General features: G+C 52.9%; 3 protein-coding genes across 3 annotated transcripts; 2 read left to right on the top strand and 1 right to left on the bottom strand.

The window, feature by feature from the left end:
• Positions 1 to 26: 26 nt before the first annotated feature.
• Positions 27 to 4,655, bottom strand: NCS54_00199800 (Hypothetical protein; the record flags this gene model as incomplete). Its single annotated transcript, XM_053147609.1, has 2 exons — positions 27 to 790; positions 842 to 4,655. The coding sequence occupies 2 exons, from the start codon at positions 4,653 to 4,655 to the stop codon at positions 27 to 29; spliced, it is 4,578 nt and encodes a 1,525-aa protein (XP_053003584.1).
• Positions 4,656 to 5,618: 963 nt separating this feature from the next.
• On the top strand, positions 5,619 to 8,192 carry NCS54_00199700 (Hypothetical protein; the record flags this gene model as incomplete). Its single annotated transcript, XM_053147608.1, has 1 exon — positions 5,619 to 8,192. One exon carries the CDS (start codon positions 5,619 to 5,621, stop codon positions 8,190 to 8,192), a length of 2,574 nt encoding a protein of 857 aa, XP_053003583.1.
• A 484-nt stretch (positions 8,193 to 8,676) lies between these two features.
• NCS54_00199600 (Hypothetical protein) lies at positions 8,677 to 9,398 on the top strand (the record flags this gene model as incomplete). Its single annotated transcript, XM_053147607.1, has 2 exons — positions 8,677 to 8,753; positions 8,807 to 9,398. The coding sequence occupies 2 exons, from the start codon at positions 8,677 to 8,679 to the stop codon at positions 9,396 to 9,398; spliced, it is 669 nt and encodes a 222-aa protein (XP_053003582.1).
• Positions 9,399 to 9,990: the final 592 nt, after the last annotated feature.

Here is a 9,990-nt window from a genome sequence, read left to right as displayed (position 1 = left end):
TATCACACATCAATCTCCCACTTCCTTCAAGTCAACCCCTGTCCCGTCAAACACTTGAGCAGCTTCTTCTTCTGCTTATCTCCAACCTCAATAAACTCCTCCACATACTCACAAGGTGAGTAATGCAGCCCTGTCCTATCAGTATACAGATACGTCTTGTCCTTATCCGCCTCATGACGGATGTCCAACGCGTCGAGCATGGCCTTTGTCACCTCGGGTCCATTCTCTAGTGCAATGTGGAGGACCAGCTTTTCTCTGTACCGCCACGTCTTTCGCGTCTTGGCGATGAGGATCTTCATAGTTTCTCGAAGGCGGAGGTTCCAGTCGGATTCTTCATTGGCGATCTTGCACCAAGGGAATGGCTTGGAGAAACACGCCAGACCCAAAGGTACCATGAAGCCAAAGTTCTCCTCCTCATAGTTGGCGTCATGCGTCTCCAAAAGCCAGGTCACAAAGTCGGGAAGGGCCAAAAGCGAAGCCAAGTGGAGTGTTCCATCGTCTGGGGTGCCCTCACCCGCGAGCAGCTTGAAGGCATCAATGTTACCCAGGAAAAGAGCAGCCTCCCGGGGAGAGATCTCATCCTCCTCTTCAAAAAGGGACTGGAATTGGGCCTTGGGCTGCTTGGGGTAGCAAGCAATCTTGCTAAAGTCTGATCCTGAAACTGTGCTGTTGAACATATCCCCTGGCGCGAGCTCGAGAAGGGCTTTCAGCACAGGGGTTCGCGACTTGTCGAGTAGACAAAGAAAGACCGCCGACATCTGCGACTGCGGTGTCACATAAGTGGGTAGAGCTGTTGAACTATTAGCACAAAAGTATGGATAGGTTGTTGAATGTGACTCACCTGCATCCTCCATCTGCAGCAGCCGGAGGATAACGGCGTTATGGATCTTTAGAGAAGACGATATAGCCCACATCAGAGCTGTACATTCCTCCGGCTCCCACATTGGTCGGAGGTTGTAGATGATCTTGGCTGCAGCAGGCGCTCCGTGGTCAAGCAGAAATCCCAGGACAAGAGTCCCCTGTGGGAACTTGCGCATGCACTTGAACAATAGCTCATCCTCCTGAACTTTTGTTCCGGCGGGCTGTTCTTCAAAGAGAAGAATGAGCCAGTTCATGACTTCCAACTCCTCCTTGACGTGGTCCAGAAGAGCAGGGAGAACTGCAGCTAGGTCTGCGTGCTTGCTGAGAGCTCTAAACTCGTCTCGCGAGTTTTTCTTGCACGCCAGAACGAAGCAGTTAGCCTCTTCGGCGTTGGGGTCCGCACCATGCTCCACGAGCATGCTCACGATGGCGGTGTTGGTAGCAGCGCTCTCCAAAGCGCCGACGAGAGCCTTATTCAGAGACTCCTTACTGATGCTGAACTCTAGCAAGCAGCTGTAAATCTCGAGTCGAACATCTGAGTCGAACGAGGAGTTGTTTGACACGTAGTCGAATGCGAGAGTCGCGGCGCTTTCATCGGCCTTGACGAGATGTCGACTCAATGTCCGCACGAGGTTGAGGTTGCTAGACTCAAAGGCCATGGTAAAAGCTGCTCCATCTTTGTAGTTTACAATAGCTCCATGCTCGAGCAACAGATTAGGAGTATCCAAGTTGTCAGGATCAGACTTGATAGAATCAAGAAGAGCCTCAGAAACCTCATCGGTGTCGATATCTTTGTCGACGAGAGACTGATAAGCAATGAACCTCCTCTCGGAGTCGATGTCTGAGTTTCTAATGTGCCGAAATAGTTCCTTCGCCATTGCCGGTTCCGAGATGGTTCGCGATAGTGACAGGAACATGTCGACGGGAGATGATTCTAGCGCCATCTTGAGGGTGTCGATTTCGACCTTGCCATGATAAGACAGTAGCAGCTTGGCCAGAATAATGTCATCGGGATGCTTGGAGACGCTCTCAGTAAGAGACTTGGATACAGCATCCACTGATACTTGGTCCGTTCGGAGCAAGTGTCCCAAGATGACAGCTTTCGTATGGGAGGCCACGGAGGATGAACTACCAACTATGAATGCCTTCTCAATGGTCAAAGCGGTAGGGTTGGCAGCGAGGAGCGTCTTCAAAACCTCAGGTGCGCCTTCTGCTGCCGCTTCCTGGAGGGCCCGTCCACCTTGGACATCGACCGATGCCTTGTGGTTGAGCAGAAGCTCAAGTCCAACCATGTCACCAGACAATGCGGTCTTTGTCTCTTGGGGAAGATATTCAGACTGTCCAATCTCTGCTGAGGCAGCGGCCTCCAGGAGAAGCTTCATAATCTCCAGTTTGACATCTCTAGGGTCGACGGTGATGGCTTCTTGGAATGCAGCAGCCAAAGACGCTGTTTGAGGTTTCGAGGAAACGAGCGTGTTAAGAAGAGCGACATCCATGTCGTGGACGGCACTGCAGAGCAGCATTCCATTTCCAGTATCAACGCTGAGACCATGTCGTACCAGGCAAGGGACGACCTCGGCCAGGTTCGGATGTCCTCTCAGAACGCCTTCGATACTTGCAGGGGCCTGAAGTAGATGAGATGAAGGCGCAGAGTCCAGCAGGAACTCGATTGTTTTCAAGTTGTAGTATTCTGGCCTCATTGCTGTATGAAAGACGACGCTGAGACTCTGAGGGCTTGGAGGACATCCTGAACACAATATTTCCAATAGCTCAAAGTTTCCTCTCTCAATTACGTTGGTGTATGCGACACCAGAAGCGTAGTTTGCGTTGGCGCGGTGCTCAACTAGAACACGAACCATGTCCAGTCGAGTATCCTTTGACGACGCTTCCAGTAGCGTCTGATCAACGGCTTTACCGTTGGCTCCTTTTTGAAGGAGTAGTGTGATCATGGCCAGAGCACTGTCGTAGCCAAACTTCTCCATGGCTTTGAAAGCAATAGGAACGGCAACAGACAAGGTTTCGGTTCTCGGTCCTCCAGTGCAGAGCATCTGAAGGACTGAAACGTTGCCTCGTCGTGCCGCCACCAAAACGGGGTTTCCATCAGCCGTGTTGGATAAGTCCACAGGAGCGTGATACTCAAGGAACAGCTGAATGAGGTCCGAGTCGATATCTCCATCCTCAGACACCACTTGTTGTAGAGGAACGCCGAGAACCTGGCTGTGGACTCCCTTCTGCAGAATAGACTTCATAGCCCGCAGCCGACTGTCCCTCGGTGAGATGCCCATTGCAGCTGGGATAGCGGCCGAGAGAATCTCTGGCGAGCATTTTCGCTGCAGAAGCGCCTTGAGCATATCAAAGTCCACAGCTTCCAGGGCGGCCTGAATCGCAGAGGCTTGTTCATACTCGACAGAGGCTCCGCAACGCACTAGGGTCTCAACAAGCCTCAGGTGCTTGTTCCGTACAGCGCGGACCAAGTGAGCGTCGAGATATTCACCAGATACTCCCATGGGACCGAAAATGTCCATGAGATGGATCAAATCTGGCTCTGAGGTTGACTCCGGCACGTAGCTCAGTGCAAGTGAAACAGGTGAAGAGAAAGCGCCGTTTTTGAGCAACTCCATCATGACAAAGTCCATTTGCGAGACGGCCCATTGCAGGGCGTTGTGTGGAGGGATATCAACACTAACGCCGGCTCCGACTAGAAGTTTGGCCAGGGGTATCTGATGAGCTTTGACGCTCTTGACCAATTCCTCGCGGAGGACGGGATAATCTCCAACGAGCCCAGCTTCGGCGAGCAACGTGAAGAAGGGAAGCTTTTGAGTTGAATCTGGTACCAAAGTGGCCAGTTCACAAGCGCTCTCTCGTACGCCAAAGAACTTTTCGTTGGAACTCGCATAAGCCAGAAGCACAGCCAAAGCGTGTAGGCTCTGCGCGCGAAGAGTCGCGAGGAGCAACGAGTCGCAGACGAGATCTCGTCGATTCGCAACGCACAGCAAGAGAATTTCGAGGGAGAATCCTGTTCCTGCTATCACACGAGCAAGGTCCTTCTCAAGGCACTCGAGCCAGGCTCCAGTCGTCATGGCCGTTGGAGCCGACAACAAGAGGCTCACCAAGGCAAGATCGCCAATCCTGATGTGTTGGGTGACGGCGTCTGGATAGGAGGATGCGGCGGCACCGTAGCTCAAGAGAAGTTTCATGGCGTCGGCTGAAGCTTTTGACAAGGAGATGCCGAATGCTCGAGTCAGAGCCTCTTGGCTGACTCGAGTTTGACACAAGAGATGGATGTAGTTAATGTTGTCGTGAGAAGCAGCCTTGTCCAGCCATGTGATTCCTGGAGGGAAAGAATCTGCCATTGTTGAAGACAACCGATTCCTCTTCATCCTCTTCTCGAGCTTTGGGTCGTGTAGGTGACCCCATAGCTCGTCCAGCGACGTCAAGGTCGTATACAGCAGCAAAGCCTGAGCAACACCAGCAGCTGCCAAAGGCTCAGTAGAAAGAAGCAGATCAAACGCCCTCGCGACTTCATGCTTGGTAAAAGTCCAGCTGGCATGATTAACCGCCTCCTCCTTCTGGTGCTTGGTCCTGAAGAGGTTGCGCTTCTGCTCTGAAGGCGGCCGGTAGCTGGGATCAGCCATCCGCTGCTGGACGAGAAGCTGACGAGCTGCATCTCGGTTGGCTTTGACGAACGGCTCATAGTCCTGAGCTGGAGGTTCCACCAGGCTTGGGATCTGCTGTGGTGGCGGGAGAAGTCCAGCTCTGCCAAGAAACCACTCTATCCGACGACTGTCGGCCATTATGGTTTGATGTCTCTAATGATTTGAAATGTGATAGTAGACGAGGAATAATTGAGGGGATAAAGATTGGGGAATGGCTTCAGCTGCCATACTCCAAACGCGACAGAAAGAGTACCGAAATGAGGAACTTCCCCTCCCACCTCTGCAAGATTCGGCTGAAAGGCACACATTATGTACGTCTTGAGCCATCGGACGAGGGCCCCAATAAGAAGCGGCATAGATACCGGACAGGGGAGTGTGCTGGCAGCCTCGTGACTTGGGATGGCGCAACGCAAGGCAGATTGTGTGTGAAAGTCTGCATACCCCGCGTTAGGCACCACGGGCGAACCATCCGATGGACGTGAGATGACTGTCTGAGCTTCCTGTTTCTAAGTAAGTGGGCGATTATGGAGTAAGGAGGCTGTGCTGGAGTAGCACCATTCTTGGATAGCCTGTATTTGTTAGTAAACAAGATGAAATACCACCAAACCAAAAACATCACCGAGATCAGGCTGTATCGATAACAAAGAAACATGAGACATTTCCCTCATCAAAGTCAGCCTCAATCAGGCAGACACCCACGCCAGAAACTCGTACAGTTTTCCAAACCTTCCATGATTGGCTTGGCATCGCAAGGATCGGCACTACCGCAACTGCAAGCACGCCCTTTTGCCAAACCAAAGCCCCTCGTGATTGGCTTATCCCCTATCACAGCTACTGCGGAGTCTGCTGGCACCAGTTGCCCGGCTTGTGTGACACGGCATGGCTGTGATTATCGATGCGCCTCGCGAGGTAGATACTGTTTTTTGGCCGATTGAGCCGCTATCTAAATGCCTTACACCAGCTGCGTGAAAGGTCATGTTTGAAGCATATTGTGTTCTTGTGATTTACGCCCATTCTCGAATATACGTGCAATTCATTATATAAAGTTACACTTGCTGCCATTCGTTTGACATCTCCAGAGTCACATCGTCAACTTCAAACATGGCTGCTCCTCCACCCTATTCGCCTCCGGCGTCTATTTCCAGACATCGCACGGGATCGGACGACGTCCATTCCCTCGCCGATGCATTGCTTCGTACCTCTGTCTCCTCGGATAGTGCTACTTCGACATCTACCACATCCACTATCCTTCCACCCTATCCAACCTCAAGGGAACGCTCCATCGCATCGAGTTCTTCCCCCTCGTCCGGTCGTAGCGATGATTATACAAGCGGATCTTTGCCTGGCCACCTCCACAGGCTGAGGTCTCCGGGCTCAGCCAGTACCTCGGGGACCACTTCAGGGACCCGAGAGCGGCTCCGCCAGATAGAGATGGAGCGAGACGAGCTTCGGCGTGCCATGGACGGTGAACGCGCCCAGGCTGCTGAGATGCGTCGTCTGGCAGAGCAAGAACGTGCCATCTCCGAGCGTCTCAGGATGGAGGCTGCTCTATCTGGCCCATCTGCTGCCGATGCTAGGCGTCGTGTCCAAGAGCTCAAGCGTGAGGCACTTGCAGCGCGCTCCGAGAAACCTAAGCGATCCAATGATGGCATGTTCAAGAAGGCCTACGCGACCGATCTTCTCTTCCTCATGGACACCACGGGTTCTATGTACAGCTACATCAAGGCTGCCAGAGACCAGGTCAAGAGGATCATGGACGACATCACAAAGGCCTTCTTCAACGAAGCTGAAGTGCGCATCGCCGTCGTGGGGTACAAGGACCACGCCGACAAGCCCAACATCCAATTCCTAGACTTTACAACCTCCATTGACGACGTTCGGTCGTTCATCGACAAGTTCACGGCCTCAGGCGGAGGCGATGCCCCTGAAGATGTCCTCGGAGGCATTGACCAAGCCATCAACGCCACATGGAAGAACCAGACGCGATGCATCATACACATCGCCGATGCTCCAGCCCATGGTCGCATCTTTCATGACTTTTCCGACTCGGCGGATGACTACCCCGAGCCTGGGAGCGAGCCGCATCGTCTTACTTACCAGCCCTTGTTCAAGAAGATGATTGACATGAACATCAACTATGCTCTACTGCGCATCAAGAATGCTACAGACCGCATGGCGTTGACCTTTATGAAAGAGTACGCCGCCATTTCGTCCGACTGCAAGCTCCTCGTGAGCAACCAGTACTATGACGAAGGCCTCAAGGCAACCCTAGCTCTCCGTGGTGCCAGCAGCTCCAAGGGCACCGCCAAGGGCGATCTAGTCTTTGAGGAAGCCGAACTAGGCACCTCTTACAGCGCGCTGCGACATTTAGTCGTCAGGAGTGTCACCACTTCAGCCTCTCGCACAGCAGTTCGCATGTCAACGTCGAGTTCTCGAACTGGCGGCAAGGGAGGCACCAAGAACCCCTTGACCACCCAACTCCAAGCCATTGAAGAAGATGAAGACAAGGTCGAAGAAGCCAGCGAAATGTCACTTGAAAAGGTTCCACCACAGTGGGATACTCCTGGCTGGCTCAACGAGAAGCTCATCCTCGAGGGCTTCTCCCCTGATACTGTGGTGCACGGCGCAGACACACTCAACGCCATGATGGCGCATGACGATAACATCAGGCTGAGCATCATGGAGCTCACTATCAACAAGCGGTCGCGACCATTCTCCCAAGGTGCCCTTCGTCTCACGGCGTATGCTCGTACAGCTGCCTCGACAAACCGCTACGTCGTCAAGTCGTTTAAGCGTGACGGTAAGCGTCTCGCCCATTTGGCAGAGGACATGAGATGCCAAGCTCTCTGCAAGGCATTTGCCCTAGAGTTCAACGCCTTGGTCGGTGATAAGCACGCAATCGATTTCATCGTCACGACATGTCTCAGGGGCAAGACAACCACTTCAGGCACTGACTGCATGTCCCTCGAGCCATACATCGAGGGCGAGTACGTCAAGTACAACAACAACTGCAGCTACGTCAATGATGATAACCCCAAGGATGAGTTCAACCAGGCCGCGCAGGCCTTTTCGCACTTTACCTTTGAGCGGTCCTGGGGCAGCTTCCTGGTATGTGATCTGCAGGGCGTAGGCCACGTCCTCACAGATCCCGCCATTCACACACTCGACCCAGAGCGATTTAAGCTGGCCGACACAAATCTCGGCAAAGATGGCTTCAAGTTCTTCTTCGCCACGCACGCATGCAACGAAATCTGCGAAAAGCTCGAGCTCAGGAGCACAGCAGCAGGCATCGCAAGCAACAACTGCGAGTTTAGAGAGTTGTGGCCTAGCATCGACAACACCGTCTGCTGCTCCAACAAGCTCTGTGGCAAGATCGTGCGCGTTTCCAGTGCAAAGAAGTCAGAAGAGTACCCCGGTTGTCACTGGTGCGATGTCTGCTGGCCACAGTTGAGCTCATCCAAGGTCAAGTGGATGTGCGTGGCTCCAGGGCCTCACCATGAATTTGATGTCTCCAAGTTCTACTACGAGTCCCAGGGACAGATTCCGCCTCGGAAATGTCCTGATCATCGTGAGCGAGACACAACTGTTTCCAGGACAGCTGTCATGGGTGGAAGCTTCTTTTCTAGGCTGAAGGGTGCTAATAAGCAAAAGAACATCTCTGGGAAGGCTTGGTAAGGGGTTTATTGGGTTACTTGTGTTGCTGTTCTTTTTGGCCGGGCGTTCATCTTTTCAGTGTCTTTGTTCGAATATCCAGTGGCCATCCTAGGCTTGAGCTCGAGGGACCCGAATAGCGACCTACGCAAGGGCGCTCTAAATGTCCACGATTTAGCAAAGTAAACGCCGAATTTGTCTTGACTACACCTACTGATGGCTCAATGCTTATGTCCGTTGTTAATACTACAGAAGGGCCCTCGTTCTGTTCATGTCGTGTCCGACAAAGGCATAAAAACGTGCAATACACTACGTCACTCCGATTCTTCCTTAATCTGCCCAAATAGTAATAATGTTAGCAGGCGTTAATCTGCAAGTGCCCCAACCAAAAGGCCTATGATAAAGGGCATGCGGGTCAGCTGAAGCTGAGTCAGGTTGCATGCAGAACCAGCCACCATTTGTTTTTCTTGGTCGCCAGCCGTCGCGTCCTCTCGACAACAGCATCAACATGTGCCCAGTCGACACATACTGTGCCCTCTGCGGTGTCCTCATCAGCCATAAAGGCTTTGAGTTTGAATCTGATGGGTACAACCAGGCACGACTTGCAGAGAGCATGGAGAGTCTACACGATCTCGCAGATTCTATTGGGACCCAGCTCCTCCGCAGAGACGGTTCCGGGAGGCCAGCATGGCATACGGGCGTGGAGTCAAGTACATTGACGAGAGTGGTATCCTCGGGACCTTCCCGGATAAGGCGACCATTATCTCCTGGCTAGACTGCGAGGGCCTTCTGAACTCCATCCGAGCCACCTTCCGCCAGGACACCAAATCTTCACAATTTCCTCTAGTATCGCTATCGCTCACATTTGCGAATTCACACATTTCCACAGTCGGGCCCTCAGAGTTTCACCCAGCCGACGACAACGAGCAAGACGGAGGGTCGGGCTACACGCACGATACCTGGGAGATTCAAGGATCACGGCTCAAGACTTTGCGTCTGTGGACAGATGAGTGGCAGACTCTAACAGGGCTACAGTTTTTGGAGCAGAACGGGGCTCAAAGTCCAAGATGGGGAGATTGCAAGACGGAAGGTCCTGTCGAGCTGGATCTGCAAAGCAGCACTGGGGGATGGGCCAAAGGACTGAAGGTGTTTATTGACCCGGATGACTCTGTGGTTGTGAGGGTTCAGTTGATAGAGATCGAGAGTCCACGTCGGGGCTCAATTCAGTAAGTCGGGTCGTCACGTGACCCGTAGTCATGTCGTCTGGTCACGTGCGCCGTCCCTCGGGTCGGGGGTAATTTCAACAGCGGCTGCGATGGCGCAAAGGGCACAACATCACTAATGACCCCGTTTCTGCGCAAGTACAAATAAGCGCCTTTCTTTATCATTCTGTGAGCGCCGCCCTTCTCCTATCCCATATTGGAGCCTAGCCATGAGTACAAGGCCGGGAGCATGCCACAACTGTAGGCGCAGCCGCTTGAAATGTGACCGATCCCTTCCGCACTGCCTGAAATGCACCAATAGGGGCCAAAGTTGTCTAGGCTATGGCATTCTGTTGCGGTGGGAGAAAGGTATGGCGAGTCGTGGGAAATTGACTGGCGTTACATCCGACGACATGAACAAGATCCAGAAGGGAGATACGACCTCGACTCTACAAGCGCCATGGCCTTCTATCGTGTCTACAAGGCAGCCCCCATTCGCAGGTTCTAAGCCGAGCTCTCCTCAATCGTTACCTCGTTCGTTAATAGACCCGCTTGCGCGAGATCTAGACTATCGATCGAGGAGATATCTGGACTATTGTAGGCTACCTTCGTCCGCTTGA

Source organism: Fusarium falciforme, chromosome 2, assembly GCF_026873545.1.
Source record: "Fusarium falciforme chromosome 2, complete sequence".
NCBI lineage: Eukaryota > Fungi > Ascomycota > Sordariomycetes > Hypocreales > Nectriaceae > Fusarium > Fusarium falciforme.
Note: the sequence above shows the minus strand (reverse complement) of the source record. Positions and strands in the feature narration are given on the sequence as shown.